Source organism: Vipera ursinii, assembly GCF_947247035.1.
Source record: "Vipera ursinii genome assembly, chromosome: 1".
Taxonomy (NCBI): domain Eukaryota; kingdom Metazoa; phylum Chordata; class Lepidosauria; order Squamata; family Viperidae; genus Vipera; species Vipera ursinii.
This window is the reverse complement of record NC_139512.1, coordinates 84,945,971-84,972,154: the sequence shown is the minus strand read 5'-3', so window position 1 is coordinate 84,972,154 and position 26,184 is coordinate 84,945,971. Positions and strand designations below refer to the sequence as shown.

Below are 26,184 nucleotides of genomic sequence, written 5' to 3'. Positions count from 1 at the left end.
TTGTGGTGGCTAGATGAGGATTACAAGTAATCCTCAATTTATGACAGGTTGTGACAGACTTTTGAAAAGCTACCTACGACCTGTCACTGAAGTTATTACTGCTGCCTTGTCCCATGGTCATGTGATCACATTTCATGTTTTTGCAACCTGTTCACACTCACAAGCAGTTGCCACACAATCATGTGACAGCCATTTACAATCTTCTCTGTCAGCTTCCTCAGAAAGTCAGTGGAGAAGGCAGCAGGGAAGGTTGCAAGCAGCTGCTGCCTTCTGAAAGATTTCCCCTCCCTTTGTCCATGGAGGGGAGACTCTTACAGTGGTCTGGAGAAAAGAAGCATGGATCATCATGCTCTGGGTTTCTTCAGCCCTTTGCTGGAGATCCTTTCTGTGCATGTTGAGGAGGAGACTTCCTGCAGTGGGCTGGAGAAAAGACACTCAGATCACAAAGATCTAAACTTTTCTCTGCTGGAGTTTCCTTCTGCTCATGAAGAGAGCTGACTGCCCAATTTCGGCAGACAGCTCTTTCATTCCATCTGCTTAATGATGAACGCGTTTGTTTAACAACCACAACTGTGAGAGCCAGGACTGCTATCATTGAAATGGTATGTGGGTGTCTCTCTTAATGACAACTTCACTCAATGGCTGAAATTCTGGTTGTAAGTTGAGGACCACTTGTACCTGTAATAGAGTGGAGAAAAGAATATAAACTCCCTAAACCAAAAGCAGGCTATAAACGCAATGAAATAAGAAATGCCACTAACAACAGTGACATTTGTTTCTCAATAAGTCCATACAGGTTTGCACTAGAGTCTTTCTCTCTGAAGCTCATTTACAGAATTTGGAAATGTATTCTCTTAAATTTAAAATAGAATTTTATACATACACAGATGTATACTCTCTCATACAGTGGCTCATAGATCCCAGCTGTTCTACTATTAAAGGATTGTTGCTTTCTTCTTTGTGAAATTTACAGAGTGAAAACAGAAACAAACTTCTACCTCCAAACTTAAGTTACTAATGCTGGGTTTGCAAATTAGATCTCCTTATCTGGAAACTGCAATCTGTCTGTTTGGCCAGCTGTAGATGACAGGAGCCAAGAATCCTAAGAGGTGTAGGCAGCATTTATTTTCATCACATGAATCTTCAGCAGTAGGAAAAATGGAAATAGAAAGGCAGCTAGCTGCAAAAAAAGCCCTTTGCATTGACAGGCCAATCTTTTGGAACATGAAATGTCTTCATTTAATGATAAAAAAAATCAATTTAGTTTAGAGCTGTATTTCTTAAAGTGCAGTCCTAGGATCCTGGGAGTACCTCAAGACTCTTTCAGGAGATCTTTTTTAAAGAGTTTTACAAAAACAAAATGTTACAATATATCCCCAAATCCCCCCTACCCCAAACCCGCCCACTTCCCCCCCCACTTCCCAGAGCTAAATACAGGATTATAGTTATAATAATCATATTCTAAATAAAAATTATACATAATATACAATTAACCAAATTCATAATGTGCTTTAACTCCCCTTTAACATAACTATATATGAAGTACCAATAACAATATCCCACTAAAATCTACTCATAAGCTAAATGGAACTTTTTAGTCCCATATTTGTTCTGAATATAATCTATCCATCTCCTCCAAACTGAATTATATCTTTCCTGTGAATGATCTTTCAAGTAAGCAGAAATCTTAGACATTTCTGCAAGATTCGAAACTTTAAGCACCCATTCTTCTATAGTAGGCAAACTATCCTTCTTCCAATATTGTCCCACCGGTAACCGTGATCTTGAAATCAAAATTATTTGCCAGATATTCAAGATATTTGCAAAAATATTAAACAAGGACATTCTTCTCATTATATTTCTTTAAAACAGTTATGAAAAATATTTATGTCATGTTAATTTATGTTATAAATGAATTTATATTGCTATTTTTACAAGATTCAATAAATAAACATTCTATGAATGCATCCATTTTAATTTGTATTATGGTAAACATAGATAAATATATCGTAACTCATACAAATAAACACTTTTTAAGGATGCTCCCTAATTTTTAAAAATTGGAAGGGTTCCTAAGAGCAAAATGTTTAAGAAACACTGGTTTAGAACAATATTCTTCTACAAATACTGTATCATTAGGCTTGTCCAAACAGCCTGTACATTTGTGATTACAATTTTTTTATCTGCCACATAATTAAGAGAAATTTAGATTTTATTAGTTGGGTAACCCAGTCTTCCTCCCTTTCCTCCCAACTACTGCAATATGAAGACAAGGAAAGGAGATGGGTAAGAAAAAGGAGATGGGTAAGAAAAAAAGAGAAACGTGAAAAGCACAGCTATCACATCCCTCAATTTAACAGCAGACAAAAAACGCAATCTCTGGATTGCAATTTAACAATTTACTTCCAGACTTTTCTCTTTCTTCATAGGAAACAATGAGAGAAAGCAATACTGGAAGCATTTTTTCTTTGCACACGCTCTTTCAACACAAAGGCCACAATTTAAGGACATTTCTACCAAATAGATTGTCAGGAAAGTGCTTTATGATTAATCTACATTAAAATACTAACTCATTAATAAGATTATTTTAAAACTAAATGTTTGACTAATATACACATTCTTCAAAACAGAGAAATGGACAAGGGTTTCCTAAAAGATCTAGGGCTAGAACAAGATCTTGTTCATAATTTATCTGTCACCAAGGATGAGCAGGCAAGTAGCCAAGTCTGCTAAGGTAGATTAAGGTAGTTTACCAGGATAGACAACTTCAAATGTTGATCTATAAACTGGAAGAGTAGGCATTAACATTACAAATATAATTTGGTTTATAAAACTTAACACTATCAACGGGTGCCAGTCTTGCAAAGTATTTTTTTTGTTTATTTGTATTCCACTTTTATTATTTATACAAATAGCTCAGGGCAACAAACATATCCAACAGACCTTCCACTTCCTATTTTTCCCACAACAAAAACCTTGTGAGATGAGTTGACTGGCCCAAGGTCTCTCAGCCAGCTTTCATGGCTAAGGTCAGACTTGAATCCAGAGTTTCCCAGTTTCTAGCTATATATTAAGTCAGTATTAGATGTATTATGTCTCCAAACAGCACTTGCTAGTCAGCATAAACAGAAAATGGCACAACAACAACAACAACAACAACAATAAAGTTGGAAGGGACCTTGGAGGTCATCTAGTCCAATTCAGACAAATGGCTGTCCAGTCTCTTCTTAAAGACTTCCTCTGTTGGAGCATTCATAGCTTCTGGAGGCAGGTTGTTTCACTGGTTAATTGTTCTAACTGTCAGGAAGTTTCTCCTTAGTTCTAGGTTGCTTCTCTCCTTGATTAGTTTCCACCCATTGCTTCTTGTCCTAACTTCAGATGCTTGACTCTCTCTTCTTTGTGGCAGCCCCTGAGATATTGGAACACTGCTATCATGTCTCCCCTCCCCCTTCTCTTCATTAAACTTGACATACCCAATTCCAGCAACCATTCCTTATATGTTTTAGCCTCCAGCCCCCTAATCATCTTTGTTGCTCTTCTCTGTCCTCTTTCTAGAATCTCAACATCTTTTTTACATCGTGGTGACCAAAACTGGATGCAGTATTCCAAGTATGGCCTTACCAAGGCATTGTAAAGTGGTATTAATAATTCACGTGATCTTGATTCTATCCCTCTGTTAATAATCTATACTCAGAGATCCCAATTTATTAATTTTAATACAATTAGATTATCATATGGTGTTTTAAATTTACTCCCAACAATACTAGAACTTACTAAGAGTACTTCGCTTCTATGCATTACATTCTCCTGGTCTAACATGTTTCTTTTCAACTGGCCTTAAATAGCAATTGAGGTACACTTCAGATTGCTACATTAAACTTTCCTGATGAATCCAAAGGAATTCACTGTGCTATGGTATTATTTTTGGTACTTATTATACAACCTATTTCCCTTACCTAGCAAGATTTTCAAGGCATAATTAACGCTGCAAGGGTGCAATAATACTAATGAAGACACCTATGTTTAGTTCTGCATGGCCACAGCTATATTCTAGTAACTTGCCAAACCATATCTTTAATATCTTAATTAGGAACTGAATATATCATGAGAGTGTTTGCAGACAGACGGTTCTCCACATGATCAATCAAGAGAAATTTTGGCAGCTATGCCAAAGGTCCTTCTCTCCTTCACAGATAAATAGAAGAATAAGGATTATGAACACTACCACTTGTGAAATCACGGTTACTGAATAACAAAAATCTTATCTTCTATATAGGGTATTTTATCTTATATTTTATAGCCCATCATTCTACCCAACTAGGACACTTATTGCTAGCATTATATCAAATCTTTATTTCAATCATACACCAACAAAGTGAAGATAAATACGGCGAGAATTCTGGCCCTTCCAATAATATTAATAATCAAATCAATGAGATATAAAATATTGTAGATATTTACATAACAAACCTAAAAGTAGGCATTAATAAGACAATGCTAGGACAATATAACATTGAAATATATATACTGGCATTCTAATAAGTATCAATACTAAAACAATAAAAACTATGAACGGAGATGAGCACCGGCCCCTAGAGTCGGAAACGACTAGCACGCATGTGCGGGGAAACCTTTACCTTTACCTTTTTAACCTGAAAAAATAAAACAATATAAGAAAGTAACAAAACAATACTACAAATATGGAAAAACAGAGGTCCTCTCCTCTACTGGTTCTTGCTAATGGTAAATTCTTGATGGATTTTTTCATACTGCATCTTTCAATAGGATGACTTCATATGTGGTGAACAAATTATATTCCAAAAATAACAAATAGACAGGGAATTTATCTATGCAACCTGGCAATCTTCCAAGTACAGTACTGAGGAAATAAGAGCACTTTGAATGTCTCTATCAAATGAACATTAAAGAACAAAGTCATTTAAAATATACAAACTTTCTACAGTTTCTCTGCAAAAACAGCAAAGGGGGAGCATTACAACATGCCTAAAGTAAAAGCTTTTCCATGTTTTGGGAATTCTAGTTGCATAAGATACATCAGAAATATTGCTATATTTTTGCACAGATCACCAAAAGGGTGTAGTAGCCAAACCTAAATCAGCTTTGGATATAGAGTGAAAGGCTGTTTTTTTGCCAAGAACAGAACTTTATTTATTTGTGAAACCGTTAGAATAAGTTTGGGGGGGAAATAGCTGCACCTTGTGGACTATAATTAGGCCTCAACTTCATTCATTGGTTTCAGTCTCATCTTAACAGTGAATATAATGAAAGTGAAGCTTGTTACTGTGAGATTAATCTTGTCTGATTAAAACGAGCTGGGACTAAAATAGGCACTAAATGCATAAGCGAGAATTTGGCAGACTGAAGCCATCCATATATCTCGGCCAATTAATTCTAGAAATTGCCCAAAGCATTTGGAGGTCACCTAATAGCTCATCACAGATTTAAATGCATATTCAATGAAAAATGAATATTTTTTTAAAATCATCCATAATTATTTTAAGTGAAGAATCAAATTGTACATCATTTAAGTCTTTTACTGATTCCACATGCTTCTAGAGAAGAAATATTTGCATAATAACAAAAATATATAGTTTTTAAAAATCTATGCTCTTTTTTGAGAGTAATTTCTAGTTCAGCAAACACTCATGTACTTCCCCATGAAAAATTGTAAGCATAGCTTACTCTTGAATTGCACCATCTCACCTGGTTTACTTTCATTTGGCTTATATTGCACTTCCTCAACGCAATCTGCAGGAAACCATCCCACATGTCCTCGGGTACTGCCTTCCCAGAATCCACCCTCGCCGATGCTCAAAACTAGAAGTAAAATAGGAAAATACCATTCAGTTTTTGTTGTTTAATGTACAAGTTTAAATAATAACTCCCAAACTTAAATAGGTAGGTTGTGATTAATGAAACTTCAAATAGTGCAATATTCTATTTATTGCAAATTATAAATTGATATTTGGTTATGTTTAATATAAGTTCAAATTCTTTATTGCTAGACTGCATTGAATTAGCATATGTGCAGTTGCCCTTGTGGTTTTAGACACTAATTGTCATGTGAGAAAAATGGGGAAAGGAAGGGTCCATTTGAGGTAAGCTCATAAAAGAAGAATCTCATTTTGAAGAATGGTAATAGAATACAGGAGATAGCAGGTACGGTCTGGATGGGGGCTTATCTCCAGCTTGTCCTTTGTTCATTTAATTTACTTATTTTAAATATTTATGTGATCTATAGATTTTATGGCAGGTCATAATCTATTAGAATGCTATAAAAAGGTAAAGGTTCCCCCGCACATGCATGCTAGTCATTTCCAACTCTAGGGGCCGGTGCTCATCTCCATTTCAAAGCCGAAGAGCCAGCGCTTGTCCGAGGACGTCTCCGTGGTCATGTGGCCGGCATGACTAGATGCCAAAGGCACACGGAACGCTGTTACCTTCCCACTGTAGTGGTCCCTATTTTTCTACTTGCATTTTTACGTGCTTTCGAACTGCTAGGTTGGCAGAAGCTGGGATGAGTAACAGGCGCTCACTCTGCTACGCAGCACTCGGGATTCGACCCGCCAAACTGCCGATCTTCTGATCGACAAGCTCAGCGTCCTAACCCACTGAGCCACTGCGTCCCTAGAATGCTATAAAAATCACTAAAATCACATAAAGTTAACTGCAGGATACGGTAGATAGCAATCTTGCTAGCACATCCTGAATTATGTGATAAAGAGTTTTTTGTCAATGTAAGCTTACTTTTAAGAATTATACTTATTTTTTGTTTTTATTTTGCTTTCTATAATTACTCTATGCTTTACGTAAATTTTAAATTTTTTTAAAAATGTTATTGTTATATTTCATTAATAAACATATAAAAATTACGTTTAAATTTTTTCATTGCCTATTTCTGTAGCACTGGAATTAATTACCCTACTTTCCATAGAAACAACACCCTAAACAGCGCAGATTCAAATAATACAACCATTATTTGAATGGTTGTCATCAGCACTAATTGAGATAAACCTATAATAATTTTTGCAAGGACACATCAGGAATTAACTTATAGAAATGATTTTATGCCTAAATATGAATAAAAATGCAATATAATTGTAGCGGAGTTGGGGTGAGAATGGGGCCAGCTGAGGGGCTTTGCAGGAGCCCTGCCAATTAGGCAGGAAGATGAGGAGATCCAGCAGCTGCCATGGGTCTCATGGCAGGGAGTGGCTCAGAGGAGGGAAGAAAAAGGAGGAGGAAGCCGATAGAAGGAAGAGAGAAGGCTTGGTGGAGCTTGCTGTTCTGAGCCAGCTGATCAAACAGAGTAAGAAGCAGGGGTTTCGCATTTGCTTTTTTTTGCTTTGTTACAGGCTTTTTTTGCTTTGTTACAAGCGGGACGAAAGGGGGAGGGATAGAGAGAGTGAGAGTAATTGCTGGAGCTGTTTGCTTGAAGCAGGCCAGGCAGGGAGGGATAGATGGTGAGAGTAGTTGCTGGAGCCGTTTGCTGGGGGAGGAGAGAGAGAAAGAGAGAGAGAGAGAGAGAGAGAGAGAGAGAGAGAGAGAGAGAGAGAGAGAGAGAGAGAGAGAGAGAGAGAGAGAGAGAGAGAGAGAGAGAGAGAGAGAGAGAGAGAGAGAGAGAGAGAGAGAGGTTGGAACTGCTTGCTTGAAGCAGGCCAGGCAGAGAGAGAGAAACACAGAGAGAGTAATGGGTGGGGAAAGGTGAAGTTTTATTGTTTCTTTCTCTTTCGTTGCGGACAGGCCAGACAAAGAGAGGAAGAGAGGGTAGTTTGGAGAGTTTTAATTCCTTTCCCTTGTTGGAGTAAATTAGGCAGAGGGAGAGTTAGAGAAGAGTTTGACATACGCCTTTTAGTGGGAGGTAAGGGGTTTTTTTTCTTTATAGGATCAGCTGGGGAGATAAAAAGGGATTACATGGAGTGAGGTCAGAGAGGGGCGAGGAGAGCGGACAAGGGAGGCCTCTACCAGTGCCAGAGATTGGTTGCCATTGTTCTAGACAAGTTTTTGTCATCAAAGACAAATTAACATTGTCCTGGGCAAGTTTTTGGCACCAGAGACTGGCTGTCATTGTTTTAGGCAAGTTGCTGTCACCAGAGACTAACTGCCATCATTCTGGGCAAGTTGTTGCCACCAGAGACTAGCTACCATTGCTTTAGACAAGTTGTCATCACCAAAGACTGATCGCCATTGTTTTAGGCAAGTTGCTGTCACCAGAGACTGGCCGCCATTGTTTTAGGCAAGTTGCTGTCACCAGAGGCTGGCCGCCATCGTTCTAGGCAAGTTGCTGTCACCAGAAGCTGATTAACATCGTTCTGGGCAAGTTGTTATCATTAGAGATTGACTACCATCTTCCCTTTGAGTTCTTATTGCCTGAGATCAACCACCATCATCCCAAGTGAGTTACCATCGAGAGAGAGCGACCATCACCACCCCATGTGCATGGCTGCCTCTCATGACTGAACACCACAGTGTTACGTGCCCTGTTAGGCAGAAGCACCAACGTGAGAGACCTCTTTGGGCTGGTGGCCACTTGGAAGGGAGGTCGGGAGGGCCCGGATTTAAGTGGTCCCTACGGAGGTAGCGCTACATAATATAAGCATTTGTATACATACTGTATTAATAAAACATGTTTTGACACAGAACTAAGAAAATTAATTTAAAACATACTTAAAAGTAAAGTAAATAATCTAATATAAAAGGTGCCTTGCATTCAAAGCATTTTTCACACAATTAGCAGAAGTTCCTTCAGTGAATCTTAAAATGGGTTATCAGGAATTCCAGAAAATGAATCTTTGAAAATTCAGTGAGGCTTCAAAGATACTGCTTCAAAGTAAGTGTTACATGAATTGCGAGTTAAGCCTTTTATAAAGTGGGTTGGAAATGATACCACTATTTTTATTTAAAGGAAAGGCACTTTTGCCAATGACTAACAGTTTTAGTTGAAAAGCCATGTTCATGCAACACACAATCCATATAGAGTACATTTTTGAATTTTATAAAAATGCTTTCACTGCTAAAGAAAAATGACAATGTTAGCACATGTTCCTAGAAGACTAAATGTGCACAGACATTACTTTTTAAATGTAGGCACTGTAAAACTGAAAGCTACTAAAATATTACTAAGGATTCTTTTTAAAGACATTTGACAGATCTTTGTGATTGTTTCCTTGTCTTGGGTGAATCTGATTGGAATATTATAGAGCTTCTTCCTCATTCTTCCTCAGAAAAGCACATTCCCTTGCACAGAGACCTACACATTATAGTTAAGTATATTTAATTTTAATATATGTTTAATAAATCTTACATTATAATGCTGTGTGTATGTGTGTGTGTATTACACTTAGATACTTCTTACTCTCCAAAATTTCCATTTTATCGTTAATTTGTTCACATCTCCATTTGTTTTACAGAGCTTTTTTTCTTAACTTCCCCTTTCATGTCCTCTTTCATCTTTACATCTTTCATCCATTTCAAAGCATTCAGTATAGTATCCAGTGATTTAGTCAATTTAGTATCAAGTTATTCAGCTAATTTAGTGCTTTTTCTGAAGCAAATCCTGATGGTGTAATTCTTCTCTTTGCAGATTGTTCTAGCAATCTTCTCCTCCCCTCCTGTTTTTGCTGCTCTTCTGATGGTTGCCATTGTAATATTGTTATCCAAAGTGAAAGTGTCTCAATTGCAAGGGAAAGAAAAAAATGTAAAACTTTCATTTTCTTTTTTTATTATGTCTTCCTGTGCCCTTAATATTTCTGTTTCAAATGGCAATCTCTAGTTACATTCAGCATCACTGTCTGACTTATATTACCTATATCTTTTGTTTTGTAAAATGCATCAATTGACTGACTCTTTAATAGTATACAAGAATTATTCCCATAAGTCTGGTTTCTTTGTGTATTTTAATTCTAATTTCCTCCACAGCACTTTCATCACAAAATCACATTTCAAAATAATTATCCCTTTTATCTGTTTTAAACTTTGTTGTTGAGCATTTTCTCAAAAGCTTTGAAGTCTTTAAAACTCTTTCTTCCTTTTTAGTCCAGAAAGAATGTTGACCCATTATGTGGAATTCTCTTATCTTGCCAGTCAGAAAATCTCTATTTAGCTATAAATTAATTACATTTGAAAAAGGTTAAGAAACTGAGCCTTGTGTGAACCTTTTGTCCATATAGATGTCAATTCTCCCTGCTAAACCAGACAGGAAACATGACTAGGTGAACTAAATTTATTGTAATTTATTTATATTTATTGTAAGCCTACACTATATACTAATAGTGTCTTCCAAGTCTGAAGTCTCACTATTACCATCACCACCATGTTTAACCATCAGATCCATTAGGGTGGGTTCTTCCTAAGTTTTTTCTCCAACCATTAAGTTCTTGGGACTTCTCCCTTTCTTGGTTAATTGTTCCTAGGCGGCATATCATTCCCTCATTTCCCAATGTCATCCTCATCTTCCAATACATTAGGCTGCATTACAGGTGTGAACTTGATTAAAAATCTTCAACTCCCAGCAGCTCAATTCATGAGTCAATCATGAAAATCTCATTCCTTGCAGCTGTCTGGAGTACAAGTGGGCAATCTCACAATCTCTCCTTTATCTGGAAAGATGGTGGTGGTCAGAATTCACCATCTGACTTATCTCCACTGCAATTCTGTCTACACTCCTTCAGGGACATCTAGTCTGCCATAGATTCTTATCTGGAAGACCCTAACCTACTTTTCCAAGGTCCCAATTTTTACTTCCATAGGTTGTGATCATTAAAACTAATTGTCTACACAATTCTGACCTTTGTAGGTATAGAAACATCATGGCATCTTTCTCAGGTTTCTTCATTGTCATGCCACCAAGTGCTAGTCTTCAGTGCCTTTCTTGATTACTAATTCATTAATTGTTGCTAATTGTTGCTAAAGGACAACAGTTATCCACCACTTCAATATATTTACTGTCAATTTTAAAGCTGGTTGTGAAGTTTACCTTTAATAATCAAGCCTCAACTATCTGTTTTTTCATCCCTTGAACTTTTCAACTGTTCATCTGAAGGTGTAAAATCTGGGCAATCAAATTATGGGAGAGGAGAGGAAACTGAGGAATATTTTGTAGAAGCCATTTGAGAAGTAGTCCAGTAGCTCACATTTATCTCACAAAATATATTTAAAGTTGTAGATTAAGCATGCAATAGCAATGGCACCTAGGCTTATATACCACTTCATAGTGCTTTACAGCCCTCTCTTAAGAGGTTTACAGAGTCAGCATTTTCCCTCCAACAATCTGGGTCCTCATTTTACTGACCTAGGAAGGATGGAAGGCTGAGTCAACCTTGAGCCAGTGACAATCGAACTGCTGGCAGTCGGCAGAATTAGCATGCAATACTGGATTCTAACCACTGCAGTACCATGGCAGAAGTTGGTTTGTATTGATAATATTGTTAATTTAACATAGCAATGTAGTAAGAAAAAAGCAATAAAAGTTAAGTTGTAGCAATGTCTGAATTAGACATTGTCTAAGACACCACCTTGATCACTGGCATTGCTTTGGTGGAAAAAACACCCCCACCAAATATCAAATTTATTTTTATCGGCTGTGGATTTCTTTGTGTCATGAGTGTTAGACAGAAATGATGTCACTGGGCATGACTAATGGCTCAAAATAACAGATATATTTAACTAGATTACCCAATAGTTTATTAATGCAGTAATTTGTATGTATTTTTAAATCTTTACCCAAACTTGACCCAGTTTCAGCTTTCTTGGAACAATGTTACCCTCCAAATTGTTTGATGCGTGATTTAAGCTTGTCCAGCCTTGTATTTCCAGATATGTTAAACTACAACTGCACAAATTAGAATTCAGGATAATAAATGGATATTAATTAGCACGGTCCTGCTCTGACCTGGTCCCATTAATTTCCAATATGGTATCTTGTAATACCACTGAGAATATGATATATCATATCCATCATCAATTCCTTAATTCATGTTCTATAACTTTTTTTTCAAAGAATGCTTATAGGTTATACAATTGGATGTTTTGCTCAGAAGTTCCTGGCCTCCATGACAACCATCTTTCTCTTCCAGGTAATTTCTGGCCTGACACATCCAAGCAGCAGGCTACATGCTGGGCCTTGTTTTTGCCTAGGAATAGCTGTGTTCTTACTTGGACATGGAAGGTATTACATCCATCCAGCACTTTGTTCTAGTCAGATAAGTTCCTGGCTCCAACAATAACAACAACTGCCAACTGAATGAACTGGCAGATGGTTCCACTGCGTACCTGGTCAAGTCCTAGTTGCAGGGAGATCCCTCTTTGATTGCCTTTGGAGCTCTTCCAGGCAATATTTGGAGAGTAAGCGACAGTGTATGGATTTTTATATATACATTGCTCTATTTTTACTTTGAATTTAATTATTTTGCTGTTTCTTATGGTTAACTGATAAAAGTCCCTGTGAATTAGGACACTATATAAATTTAATAAACAAATTTTAACAATAAACTAAACAAATCTCAAACAGTGCATTATTTATTGAAAATCTCCTAATCCTGACACTTTGCAGGCTTCTTGCCTTGCCTCACCTGTTTATATAAACTGCTGAAATAGATATAAACACATAAACAAATACATGTATAAATGTATACATATTTATACATCCATATTTAGTGGATCCTCTTTTAAATAGGTATTGCTAATATTATGAAATATTATGGTTTCTTAGGTAGACACACAGTATGTTACACATGATTTTAGTCACTATTTCCCACAAAAATGGATTAAATTTCATTTAATTATATCAGGCTTAAAACACTACAGAAGTTTTAGGTGATTTCCAATAACAGCAGGACAATCTGTTTAAATCAAACAATGGTAAAGTGATCTATCTTTTGAATTAATAAACCGGGTTCCAACTCTATGGCAATACAAAACTGCAATTTTCCCTCATTCTGGAGCGTGCTGATGCTTGGACCGCCAAAGATATTCTCTCACGTCCTAGATAGGATTTCAACCTATCTAAGACAGGAAACAGAATTTATGTATATACTATAAACACTTAACAGAAAGTGATAAAAGAATATACGTTTGCATGGAATAAAAGAAGGCAATAGAAAACTAATTCTGCACTGTTGCCAAGAAAACTACATGGAAATGTCAGTGAAGACATCAGAATTCAAACTTGACTTTAAGAAGACTATTTTTAGTCTATTACTATACACAGCTAGGAATATATAATGAAGCAGATTAAGTACATGCTCATACCACAGGGCAAGTGCAGAGGTAGAAGAGGCAAAGGGCAACATTTGCACACCTCAGCATGCAAGGACAAACCAGTTTCACACCTTATACAAGAGCTGCATAACAATTATATTTATAGATTGTATCACTGGATATCATCTCTATTAAAAATTGTAGAATATGTAGAGTTGTGTATTAATCAGCAAAAAAGGCAGCCATGCAGGCAGTCACACCAGCGAAGAGGTACATCATCATATGAAGATATCTAACAGGACTGCATCTAAGGGAGTATAGTGGTTTATGAAGCTATAACAGCAGAGAGATGGATAAGGTCTGAAGACCAGACAAAGGATCTTTAGCTAAGGTTCTTAACTTTAAACTTAAGATTTATCTGAATGATTTTAGTAAAAAAAAATGCAGCATTTACATGGGGACCTCCCACCTCTTTCTTTTCACTGCAGGTTTTTTATATATATAATGGCTGGAAAATCTCTTTAAGATTAATGTACCATTGCTCAGGGAATGGTAGGTGGAGTATGAATTTGCCACTATCAGCTTTCTGATATCAGAGCAAATTATGTGTTGGGTACAACAGGCAGTCACTATGAGTAGTGAAGCGAAAACCCTAGTTAAAGTTTTATCATCATATCCTTGAGAAAAGAATGAAAACCTTGTGTTCACTACGATTGTTTCCCATGTCTTTTTCTTAGTGCCAGGAATTATAAGGGGGGGGGGAGAAAGGGTCGTAGGAGCAACACTGTGCTGTGCTTTTCATTCTTTCCCCATTTTTCCAAATCTGGTGATTTATTAGAATGCAATTCTCATCATACATCCATAATGTTATCCATGATAGTTGTGGACTGACATACTAGTGCAACATACAGTATATGAAGGATGACAGAAGGAGAAGATTATATTAGCTACTACTGGTTCTTTGGGAATCAGTGATGCTTTTCTAGGATTGTGATTACTAAGTGAGAAAGCATATTGTTCAGCTTGCTCTTCCGGCAACAAATGGAAACCATGATGGCCTGAGCACAGTTTTGTGTCATGTTGGTTATAACAGAACATATTAGTTAATCCATCTGTTAGCAAGCAGCTTCAAGCAAATCTTTCTTTATTAATATGGGTCCTGCCCCTCTATCTGCTACTATAATTATTAAAATAAATGCTAATAACTACAGTAATAAATAGATGGGCAAGGTGGTCTATCTTTCCATCTATCTATCTATCTATCTATCTATCTATCTATCTATCTATCTATCCATCTATCTATCTAATTTTTATGGCTGCCCTTCTCACAAGAAATGACTCTGGGCAGCATACCATTATTCAAGTCTATACAGTAAATGTTTACTCAACAATGCTGTTCTTTGTGCCACTTTGAATATCTTCTCCTTTGCAAACACCTCTCTGCCCTCAATATTTCAAGGGCGTTTTCTTATCAAGAAAATATTTGGTTAAAAGAAACCTAGGTCAATGGATAGGTTGATTCAGCATTAAGGACAGCTCTTGAATATTCATACTTAATTAGCAGTTTATATAATTTTCACAAAAATGGAAAATTATGGCCTATTTGTGGACTAGTCTTTTCATCAGCATGACTAAGATCCTTTAATGTAAATATTAACAATCATGAGCAACTATATTATTTTGAAAAGTAAATAACATGGTATATATCATTTATCTCCTAATTCTACACTGTAAACACATGGAAATAGATAAAACTGCTAATATAACACTTATATCCCAAACTGATAGTTGTAATAAGTGTCTGGAGAAGAAAAGTTAGGTGGTTCCAAGTATCTTAAGCCTGAAGATGCAAAGACTGAGGTGAGACACAATATCTGCCTTCATGCATTATTAAAAGCAGAAGGCGGAACAAAATTATTCAGAAATTTAGAAAAAACAGTATGAGAAACAACAGGATGAAATTACAAGGAAACAGATTTTGGTTGAACAGCAACAAAAAAAGTCTTTTTACAACAAGAGCTGTACAATGATGGAACAGACTTCCATCTAGATGATAGCTTCAAAATCCAGATGGATCTCAACAGACTTGAACATTGGGCCCTATCTAACAAAATGAAATTCAATGTAGAGAAAAGTAGTCTTACATTTAGCCAAGAAAAACCAAACGTAGACATACAGATTAGGTGAAAGCTGGTTTAATAGCAGTAACTGTGAGAGGGATCTTGGAGTCCTAATTAAATATGAGCCAGCAATGTGCAGCAGTAGCCAAACAAACAAATGCAATCCTATATTGCATTAAGAGAGGGATTAAATCAAGATCACATGAGCTACTATGGCAGTACCACCTACAATACTTCATCGAGTTTTGGTCACCACACTATAAAAAAGATGTTAAGATGCTAGAAAGAATGCAGAGAAGAGCAACAAAATTGATTAGGGGCCTGGAGGCTAAAACATATGAAGAATGGTTACAAGAACTGGACATGGCTAATCTGGTGAAGAGAAGGACCAGAGTGACACGATAGCAGCGTTCCAATATTTGAGGACTGTCACAGAGAAGAGGGGGACAATCTATTTTTCAAAGCACCTGAAGGCTAGACAAGGAACAATGGATGGAAACTGATCAAGGAGAGATTTAACCGAGAGATAAGGAGGAATTTTCTGACAGTGAAAACAATTAACCAATGGAACAGCTTGCCTTCAGAAGTCGTGGTTGCTTCATCACGGGAGGTTTTCAAGAAGAGACTGGACAGCCACTTGTCAGAAATGGTATAGGGTCTCCTGCTTGAGCAGGGGGTTGGACTAGATGACCTACAAGGTCCCTTCCAACTCTGTTATTATTCTATTCTAAGACTTCTCTAAGACATGTTGGACTATCATTTGATGGAAGCCAGAGGACAGAGACGCTGTAATAGTGGATTATTGCAGTGAGAAAAGGATTGGATCATAAGGACCTGTCCAAACCTTATGTGATTTTTACAGTTTAATGGCTTGAATTATTTATTTAGTCTCACTTGATAAAGCTCTGAAGCTGTCAACCAAGTCTTGATGAAATTAGTCCTTGCTCCAGCAGCAGTTTTTGCAGCAGTTTTTATCTTTAATTGATTGAGCTAATTTTCTACCATTTGTTACCATTTTTACCTCAGGTTTTTCCTTTTGTTTTACAGCCATATTGTATTTCTTCTGCTTGAGTATTGCCTCTTGCAGATGCTGCACATTATTACACCAGAAGGTCATGCAGGCTTTGATCAATTTAACCTTGGCTGCAATGTATTCAGGATCAAGCCAGAAATTTTATTTTTTTACTTCTGGTATTGCTTGTTTTATCCATTAACAGTTCTAGGATGATGCTGATCTTTTGTGGAAAAATAGTATTTCTGTCTTATCCTTTGCAGGTCAAATAGGCTGTTTAAGTGGGAATCTACAGCAAACTAAAAGAATGGGCAGTAATTTGCTCACTCTTGCTGCTGCTTTCCAAGACTATCTCATAATGTATGGATATATTTTGCCTAGATACAAGATAATTTTGCAATAAGAGAGGAGTGATCACTATTAGGATAAAATCAATTTCAACATCAATAATTAAGTGTAGTAATTTTGGAGATCTTATCTTACAATCATGCCTACTCCTTGAAGACAGGACAAGAAAACATCAACTGTCTTTTATCTGCCCATTTACTTAGTAACCGTAAACTAAAAATCCAGAGTTCTGGAATAGCATTCTGTGGGGACTGTTGCCTGCTTCAAAAAATTATACATGACTATCCAAGATTTTTTGAACAGAAAAGAAACTGACCTTTTACCCTGTCGCCTTTGTGCAAATGAATTTCCCCTTCTCCTTGAGGTTGATATGGCTTCACAACAATAAATAGTCTTCCAGGTACAGCACTATACAGTTTGCGTTTTTGACCCTGATAATCCAAAGCAGATATAATGTCCTTGTTGGCACTGGGATTATAATTGGCACTGAAAGACAGCAGAATAGAATGGTTGTATTTCATTCTTTAATTTTCTTATAACATATTTATCTTTTAAACAAATCTTTGTTCCCAACAGAATAGCATAAAATCATGCAGCATTATCTGCTACCTATCTAGCAGCTTAGACAATTTTTTTTAAAACTTCAGATAGATTTTTAAGGAGAAAAGGTTGGTTAATTGCAGTATTTTTTGCACTGAATGCGCCATGGATTTCTGATACATTGGCTTTCTTATGTGACATTTACTGTACTTAAAGCAGCTACACTGATCTGCTTTCCTCCTCTCCTTCAAGTGGAAGGGAAGTATGTTCTTTAAAAATTGCTGCTCCCTGCGGCCAATTTTTTGCCACATTTCAAGAATTACACTGGTAGTATTGCTGCCTGCATAAAAAAACACAATGGGGTGCGGGGAGCTATCAGTTATTTTGGGTGCTCACTGTATGAAAGGATATTTCTTGTTGCTGCTTTCCAGCCCACTTTCTGACTGGATAAAGCAGCAGGCAACGTCATTTCCTGCTACAAGCAGCATGTGCAGAATCTCCACCAATGTCCTTCTTTCTTCCTTTTAATTCAATACTTGCATTGGGAGAGAAAGTTGCCTGTTGCTAACTCAAGTGTCTTTCTCTGCTGACATAATTCTTTTCTTCTTCATTTCCTTTTCTCAATTTACCCATTCCTGTTAAAAGAACTACATCCCCTTTTACAACAAAGCCGCATCCATCATTTTGAAATTTCTTGATTAGCTTAACAAAATTAACAGAGTTGGAAGGGACCTTGGAGGTCTTCTAGTCCAACCCACTGCTCAGGCTTGATACAAGCCATTCTATTTATGGTCAATATTCCACAAAATGGGTAAAGCATAAATAACTCCTCCCCCACCCCCCAAAAAAACCAGGCTGGTCAATGAAACATGCAGCCCTTCTGGCAGCCAAAGCAAAACAGTTCATGGGAGGTCCAGAACCTCCCAATCAAACAAAAGGATGTGGTGCAACAGTTAGCCAATTGGATCCCTGCAGTCCACTCACTTTGAAGGCTCTTCCTTCATGCACGCTAGAATATTCCATTTTCTTTTAATGCTGGGCTATCTTTTTCTGTTTACATACCAGGCTGACACAGAGATGGATGCTGTGCTGTGAGCATATGTCCTCCGAATATGCTAATGGCTATCCTGGAACTGCAGTAATGAGGCTGCATAGATGACTCCTTATAAGCTAGCAACACTGTGGGCCAAAGTCAGTTTCAAAGTTCAGCTATATGCTGTAAAATCATAATTATTTCCCACTTCTAGCAATTATAATGCTTTTGAGAAAAACATACCGTGTTTTCCTGAAAGTAAGATCTATCCTGAAAATAAGCCCTACTTTTGGGGTGAGGCACATGCCTAAAAATCAAGCTAGGGCCTTTCCTCGCTAGCCCATTTCTTCTACGGCATCCCCCATCCACCATTTCGCAGTCAGAAGCCTTTCCAGAAGGCCTCTGTGAAATGCAGGCCGGAGCTCCATTCTCAGCTGCAGAATGAAGTTGCTCCTTCGGCCATAGAAGAAGTGGGCTGACTAGGTGGGGCTGTCAATGCCGCTGCCATGAGGTGAATAGAAAAGACACCCTCCTAAAAGAAGACCTGGTCCCTCTTTTGGAGGCAAAACAAAAATAAGACTAGGCCTTATTTCCGGGGAAACACAGTAGAAACAAACTGCAGATGGGAAATAACTCTAGATAATGAAGTCTCCACTCCTCTTTCATTTTTGAAATTATAACACAAATTGAGACCCACAATAACAGTCTGCGGTTTTCAGAAAGCCTTAAATACACACGTCACCCAAACAGGTCAAGACATATCATCCCTAATAACAGAGTTTATAAGTTGAAGGGCACATGCTACTTACAAGCAGCCTCACTTGTGCAACTTTATTCACTTTGAAAATGAGAAAAGTTCCTTCTGTCTCCTAGGTCTCCACATAAAGCAGTAAAATCAGTGAGGGGAAGAGATCCAAAATCCATAGTTTATGGAGGAAAAGCTAAACCCAAACTCTCTGTATCAGACTATCAGAGTTTCCAGGGGAGCTACTCTAGAAAACTAGTTACAAATTCATCTTTGTTCCTCCTTTACATTAAAAAAAACCCGTTAGCTAGCTCCATAACAGCTTCCCAGAATCTTGAAAGCTATTGGTAATGTCCATAGTCTATGTTCTATTAGAATTCCAACCAATGTACAACAGCAGGAAGAAGCATTTATTTATATCCATTTGGGGAATGAGAAATACTAGTGTGGAAAAAGAAGACATAGAGGAGACAGTATAGCAGGAGACTTGTAGAAATTACAGTAAAATTCTCATATTAAAAAAAGCCAACAGAGACAGTTACCTGATGTGCCGTTGCTGCTGGCGCTTTGCATCCTCTCCTAGCCTGTTTAATGATGGAGAACGGCTCCGAGAGGATGAAGTGTAACTTCCAACAGTTTTCACAGTTCCATTAGGATTATTCTGCATCTGTTGGAATAGGTGAGGCGAAAGGCTACGGTGTGAAGAGGGTAAAGGGGAGGCTGACCAGTCAGGAAGATTGATGTCCAAATTGTTATCGCTATTAGACCGAAGCAAGAGGCGAGGTGTGGCCAAAGTGCTATGAGGTTTCCGTCGTCTGTTTGAGTAGGTGGGAGCCTCTCTGAATGGCACTGCAATCAAAGAGAGAAAAGCATTGACCTTTTAAAAACACTTATCATAGCCTGTAAACATTTCAGTGCCATGTAGTATCCTTTTAACTTTTTCATATAGAATATTAAAAGTTGATAGCCTGTCAAGGTGAACGTTGAAATTGTATTTAAAGAGCCATTCAAATTAAAAAACCATTTCCACAGGAAAACTTTGAAAAAGAACCAGATTTAATAAAATTAGAATAATCTTGTACTCATTACAGGTACTAGTGGACCACAATTAGGACCAGCATTTTCATTCCTAAACAAGGTGGTTGTTAAGTGAGTCATGGCCAATTGTACATCCTTCTTTGCTATGGTTCTTAAGCAAATCACTGCAGTGAAGTGAATCACATGGTCCCTAAGTGAATCTGGCTTTCCCCACTGAATTTGCTTGTTGGAAGTCGGTTGAGAAAGTTATCCTGTGGTAAGATGGGTGGCCAATAAATTTAATAAATAGATACATGATAGATAGACAGACAGACAGACAGATAGAAAGATAGAATAAATGTAATAAATATATAAAGAAATAAACACTGTGATGGTTGCAAATACATGCCAATTGTCATGTGAACTTTGATCACATGACAGTGTGGAGGCTGAGACAAACGTTAAGTATGAGGACCAGTTGTAGATCACTTGTAATTTCAAATGGTCACTAAAACAAATGGTTTTAAGTCAAGAACTACCTGTAAAGATAGAATACTGTAATAATATACCTTTGTTCAAGAATATGGAATTGGAAGTTAAGACTCAGCAATAAAGATAAAATATCTGACCAATGAACAACGAGCAGTATGAATAGTTTCATTATGTTAGAGTATGGCAAGAGTAGAAAGTTTCTCATCCTGCAAAATAACTTATTTATGACAGAAAACAACAGCTGGCTGACAGATTTTTCTCACCCGGTGTGTGGTGTAGTTGGTTCACATAGTGTGGTGGGATGGAGGGTTTGTTGTCACTGTGTGTTGGGGGGAGAGAGCACAGGGGGAGGCTCAGCTAATCTCAATGTACACATGTTGTACTTTGACAATAAAGGTTTATTATTATTATTATTATTATTATTATTATTATTATTATTATTATTATTATTATTATTATTTATTATGATACCCACAACTGGCCCTCAAGCTATGCTAGCTTGCTTTGCAGTTACAAGAGACACAGAATAAAATACGAGATTCCACCCTAGAGATATCTCAGAGAAGGAAGTTAAAAGAAACAAAAAATGCCAGTATCCTCAAGCAGGGGTTTTTCATTTATTTATTTATTTATTTATTTATTTATTTATTTATTTATTTATTTATTTATTTTATTGGATTTGTATACCGCCCTATTCCCGTAGGACTCAGGGCGGTTTACAGGGCAGTTAAAACCATGAATACAAAAATTAAAAACAATTAAAACAATTAAATTAAATTCAAGCCCCAAGAGTAAATCTAAAACCCAGTTAAATTAACAACCCCACAGTCTGGACCAAACAGATCGAAGAGCCAAGTTTTCAGGTCCCGGCGAAATGAGCGAAGGTCGGGGGCAGTCCTAAGTTCTGTGGGTAGTTGGTTCCATAGGGCAGGCGCACCCACAGAGAACGCCCTTCCCCTGGGAATAACCCGCCGGCATTCATTAACCGGCGGTACCCTGAGAAGGCCCTCCCTGTGGGGGCGCACAGGACGATGGGAAGATGATGCTGGCAGCAGGTGTTTCCTTAGATAGTCCGGACCCAAGCCATTTAGGGCTTTATAGGTCATTACCAGCACCTTGAATCTCATCCGGAGGGCAACCGGAAGCCAATGTAGCTCACGGAGAAGAGGTGTTACACGGGAGTATCGGGAAGCTCCCATCAAAACTCGCGCGGCTGAATTCTGCACCAGTTGAAGCCTTCGGGTGGTCCTCAAGGGCAGCCCCATGTAGAGGGCATTGCAGTAGTCTAACTGGGAGGTCACGAGCGCATGAGTGACTGTACGTAGAGCATCTCGGTCCAGATAGGGACGCAACTGGCGCACCAGGCGAATCTGGGCAAAAGCCCCCCTGGTCACGGCTCCTATATGATCTTCCAAACTGAACCGTGAATCCAGGAGGACTCTCAAGTTGCGAGCCCTATCAACGGGGGGTAATACCTCATCCCCTATTGTTAATGATGGAGAAGGCTGGTCAGCCCGAGATGCCGGTATGAACAGCCACTCAGTCTTGTCAGGATTGAGACGAAGCCTGTTTCTCCCCATCCAAACCCGGACCGCCTCCAGGCAATGGGACCAGTGGCGTAGCGTGGGGGGTGCAGGGGGGGCCGGCCGCACCGGGCGCAACATCTGGGGGGGTGCGCTCGCACTGAGCTGCTCAGGGAGCCCCAAGGGCTGAACAGAGTCGGCTTGGCTCCACTCTCGAGCTGCTCTTTCTTGCAAAGCGAAATGAGTCCGGCAGGTGAGATGGGCGGCCACATAAACTGAATAAAATAAATAGAAGCGCCCAACTCTCCACCCAGGCTCAGGCCAACCGCAAGCGCCCCGCAGGCGCCCCGGCAGGCTTGGCCGAGTGAAGACGGACCCGCCGGCCGGCTGGCCTAGCTTCGTGCGCATGCGTGGCTTTATTTAGTGGGGCTCATGTGCGAGCTTGAATGCAGCGGCTCTTGCAGGTCGGAGCCCCGCCCAGCCGCCCTCGAGAGGGACCCGGAAGCATCCCGCATGCGCGCGACTCTTCTTGGAAAGTCTACGCCGCTGCGGGGCGCGTCTTTTCGGCGGTGCCATGACGTCACCGGGTTAGGGGGCGCCAATTGCCCCGGGTGCTGACAACCCACGCTACGCCACTGAATGGGACATCACTGATGTTTCTGCAAATCCAAGACTGTCAATCTCTGCATAATCACCAGCCTTAACCTTATTGCCCAGTACAGCAATTTCATAATGCCAAGTGAGTGTCCTTACTGCTGTTCCCTTGGACTGAGCTGAATAAAGGGAGGACAGAAAGGTAGTTCAGCTGTCCAACAGAGTCCAGTAAAAACATTGGTTCCAAAAACTCACTACCCCCTAATCCCGTTACATGGGTGATGTGGCAAAGCCACCTTTCTGATCGCTCCTAAAATGGGAGAGGGCGATGGAGGAATCTAGAGGGGAGATACCAGAAGGCAGGACAAAATGAAGCTCCCTTGATACTGCAACACTGCTTGCTGTCTCTTCAGGCAAGCTCACCAAAACTGATTAATTATAGCATTTGCTCTGGAGCAGCAGCTGTAGGTAAAGTTAATGACATGGCATCCATTTGGCACCATGAGAAACAACAGCACAGGTGAGATCTCAGCAATCTTGTTTGTGGAAGGAATCTGAGGTTTTTATCCACAGATCAATCATTATAAAATGTACTGGCTTTGCATGTTGGCCTATTTTCAGGAGGCTACCCAGCATGCCAAGTTCTCACCTTTTTCAGAACTACATGTTGGTGATCTGCTAAATCAACAGAAACCATGACCTCTTTTAAACACAACCAAAAATGTATTTCCACCAGTGAATCTGTTATGGCATTTGTTAAAAAATTTTCAGTTAACTTCACTAATTCTCACTGAATCATCTGGGGGGAAAAATCCTTAAATAAATACTCAGCTCGTTATTAAATATTAATAATTACAACATGAAAAAGAATTTTTTTAAAAAAATGGAATCAAATGTTTGTAAGCTAGGCTGAAGCAGCTTTCAAACTTTAGTTCTATTTCTGCCAAATCCACATTTAACAATTCCACTGTCATTATCTTTTACCAAAAAAAGAGAGAGAGAATACACAAATATTAGGACATGAACTAAAACGAATGCAAGCAGCTCAAATGGGGAACTGTTATAAAAGAATATTACACAAAAAAGCCACGCCCTGCAATAACCTTTGAATCTTGTTCCCAGATCCTATAAAGTACTTTGTTAGCATAATATTCCCAAGATCAACTTTCACAGGAACTAATATTTGTAAAAATTGTTGAAGATTATTAAACTTTTAAACAGCCATGAAAAGGGCAATCTAAAGAAATAAGGACCAACACTTCTATAGGAATTATAAAAGTTCTTTTCTCTTTTCAGACATGTCATTACTGCAGGGGTGTCAAACTGCCGGCCCACGGGCCAGACATATGATCCGGAAACCACACCCACCCCATTGCCGGCAATGGCAGAACAGTCCCGATACGTCTCGCAACATCACCTGAAGTCGCGAGTTTGACATGTCTGCTCTACTGTATCTCTTCCTACCCCAGTGTGAAAGTGCTTCAACTATGTGCTATACCAGGGGTCTCCAACCCCCAGTCTGCAGTCTAGTCCTGGGCCATGGCTTGTTGAAAACTCGGCCATGCAAGTGGAGTGGGAGCACACAAAGCTGCATTGTTCCATCCCCTCTCCCCCTTTTGCCACCACCACTCATTCCACAGAGCCAGAAAGGTTGGGGACTGCTGTGCTATACAATAACTCATATGGAGGCTGTCTGTGTCTTAATTCCAATGATTTCCCCAATTGAATGCTAGTAGAGGTTACGAATCAAGTTTTGGTTTATTTATATATTAGAATAGATAGTTTATACAACACTATGCCAAGTTTCTCCTCTAATCAACTCTACAGTTAGACTGAAAGATAGTAACTAGCCCCAAATCACTCAATGAATTTATATAGAGTAAAGAATTTCTCGAAACAACCTAATAATTAAAACATTCTGGTTTTCCTTCCTGTTGATACAAGATTGGGAAACCAAAATTGGAAAATATGCAGAAATGGAAAAACTGACTAAATATATTTGCAGAAGTATTCCTAGACTAACAACCATTTGTTTAGAAACAGATCGAAGCTGAACAGAACTGAAAAAAGTGACTTACTGGACTTCCCACTTACAACCATTACAGCACCCCTGCATTCATGTAATCACAATTTGGGTGCTTGGAAACCAACATGTATTTACTACAGTTGCAGCACCCCTGGATCACACCTTTGCAATTTGTAATCTTCCCAACCGGCTTTCATCAAGCAAGGCCAATGGGGAAAGCCAGATTCATTTAATCACCACCTGATTCACTTAACAACTGCAGTGATTCACTTAACAACTGTGGCAAAACAAAGATCATAAAATTGGGTGTGACACGCTTAACCATCACCTTGCTTAGCAACCAAAGTCAAGCAGGCATGGCTCCATTACATACAATATATTATACAACAAGGCAAACTTAAGACATTTATAATCTGTGTTTTGAAGACAAAATAGAAATAGAATTTTTAAAAACTGAAAAAATAAAGTATAATATCTAAGGAGTAGTTAGTGGTTGGGGAGGAAATGAAAGGAAGAGGGAAAATGCACTATTGAATGCTTCTGTTTACAGTATATTTTGCATTATTTTCACGCAACTCTTTTTTTGATTCCTTACTTTTGTACAATGCTTATGCAATAATAGAACTAATCAAACCTCTAACAAAAAAACCCCTTCACGTTCTTTTTTTAAGATGGCCACACATCTTAAATTCATAACTCTGGATGGAGAAACAATCTATATTAAAAACATATAAAAACCCTGTAACCATTTCAAATAATTCAATCTAAGAACAAAAACAACCTAACTGTTCCACGAAAACAGACAGACATATACTGGGCTTCAAACAACTTTCCATAAGGCTAAGACATTTGGGGCCATCCAAATCTCAGGCAGGAGGCTGTTCTATGGCGCAGGTATTGCGACAGAGAAGACATGCCTCTTCAGTCCAGCAATATAATACTGATTAATAAAAAACACCTAGAACATGTCTGTTGGATGTCTGTTGGATCTGGTAGAACAGACAAAAATCCTCCCTTCTGCCTATATCTCAAGAGGATGATGTGAATTTGTTATCAATATGTCTCTGGCGAGCCTCAGAGATGTCAAAATGTCATGTCTATCATGATGCTGTTATGTAAGTACGTCTTTACATCGACATAAGTATTAAGTCTTGTCTTTTTGTGACATCATGACATATGACATCATTTGCCTCTTTTGCAGAAAACCTTGTGTACCTGTTTTCAGCCTTTTTTAGCAACTAGGTCATGTTGGATTTGCAGATGCCCTGAATTTCTACTTCTTAACTTTTACAGAAGTAACCACTTTTCTATTTCCATCGGTTAATGAGCTAATGTAGTTCAGATATGTTCATAAAGATTGCATATTGATACCCGTAATCATCAATCTTTAAGAAACATCATCATTTTATTCATTAACTGAATTTCTTGAATTATTTCACATATGTTTTGCATATGTAGCAACAAGAAATAATAGCACTTGGCTGCAACTAAGGTAGGATCTGGTTAGCAGCTACAT

General features: G+C 38.4%; 1 protein-coding gene across 5 annotated transcripts in view; it reads right to left on the bottom strand.

Moving 5' to 3' along the window:
* The window catches only part of SHANK2 (SH3 and multiple ankyrin repeat domains 2), a 394,189-nt gene that overhangs the window by 229,615 nt on the left and 138,390 nt on the right, over nt 1-26,184 (bottom strand). For all 5 annotated transcript variants that reach the window (XM_083374122.1, XM_083374125.1, XM_083374126.1 and 2 more), the window contains 3 exons: nt 19,559-19,865; nt 17,015-17,184; nt 5,725-5,838 (listed from right to left, as the gene is read on the bottom strand). In XM_083374122.1, coding sequence (XP_083230248.1) covers nt 5,725-5,838; nt 17,015-17,184; nt 19,559-19,865 — 591 coding nt within the window. The remainder of the gene's footprint in view (nt 1-5,724; nt 5,839-17,014; nt 17,185-19,558; nt 19,866-26,184) is intronic.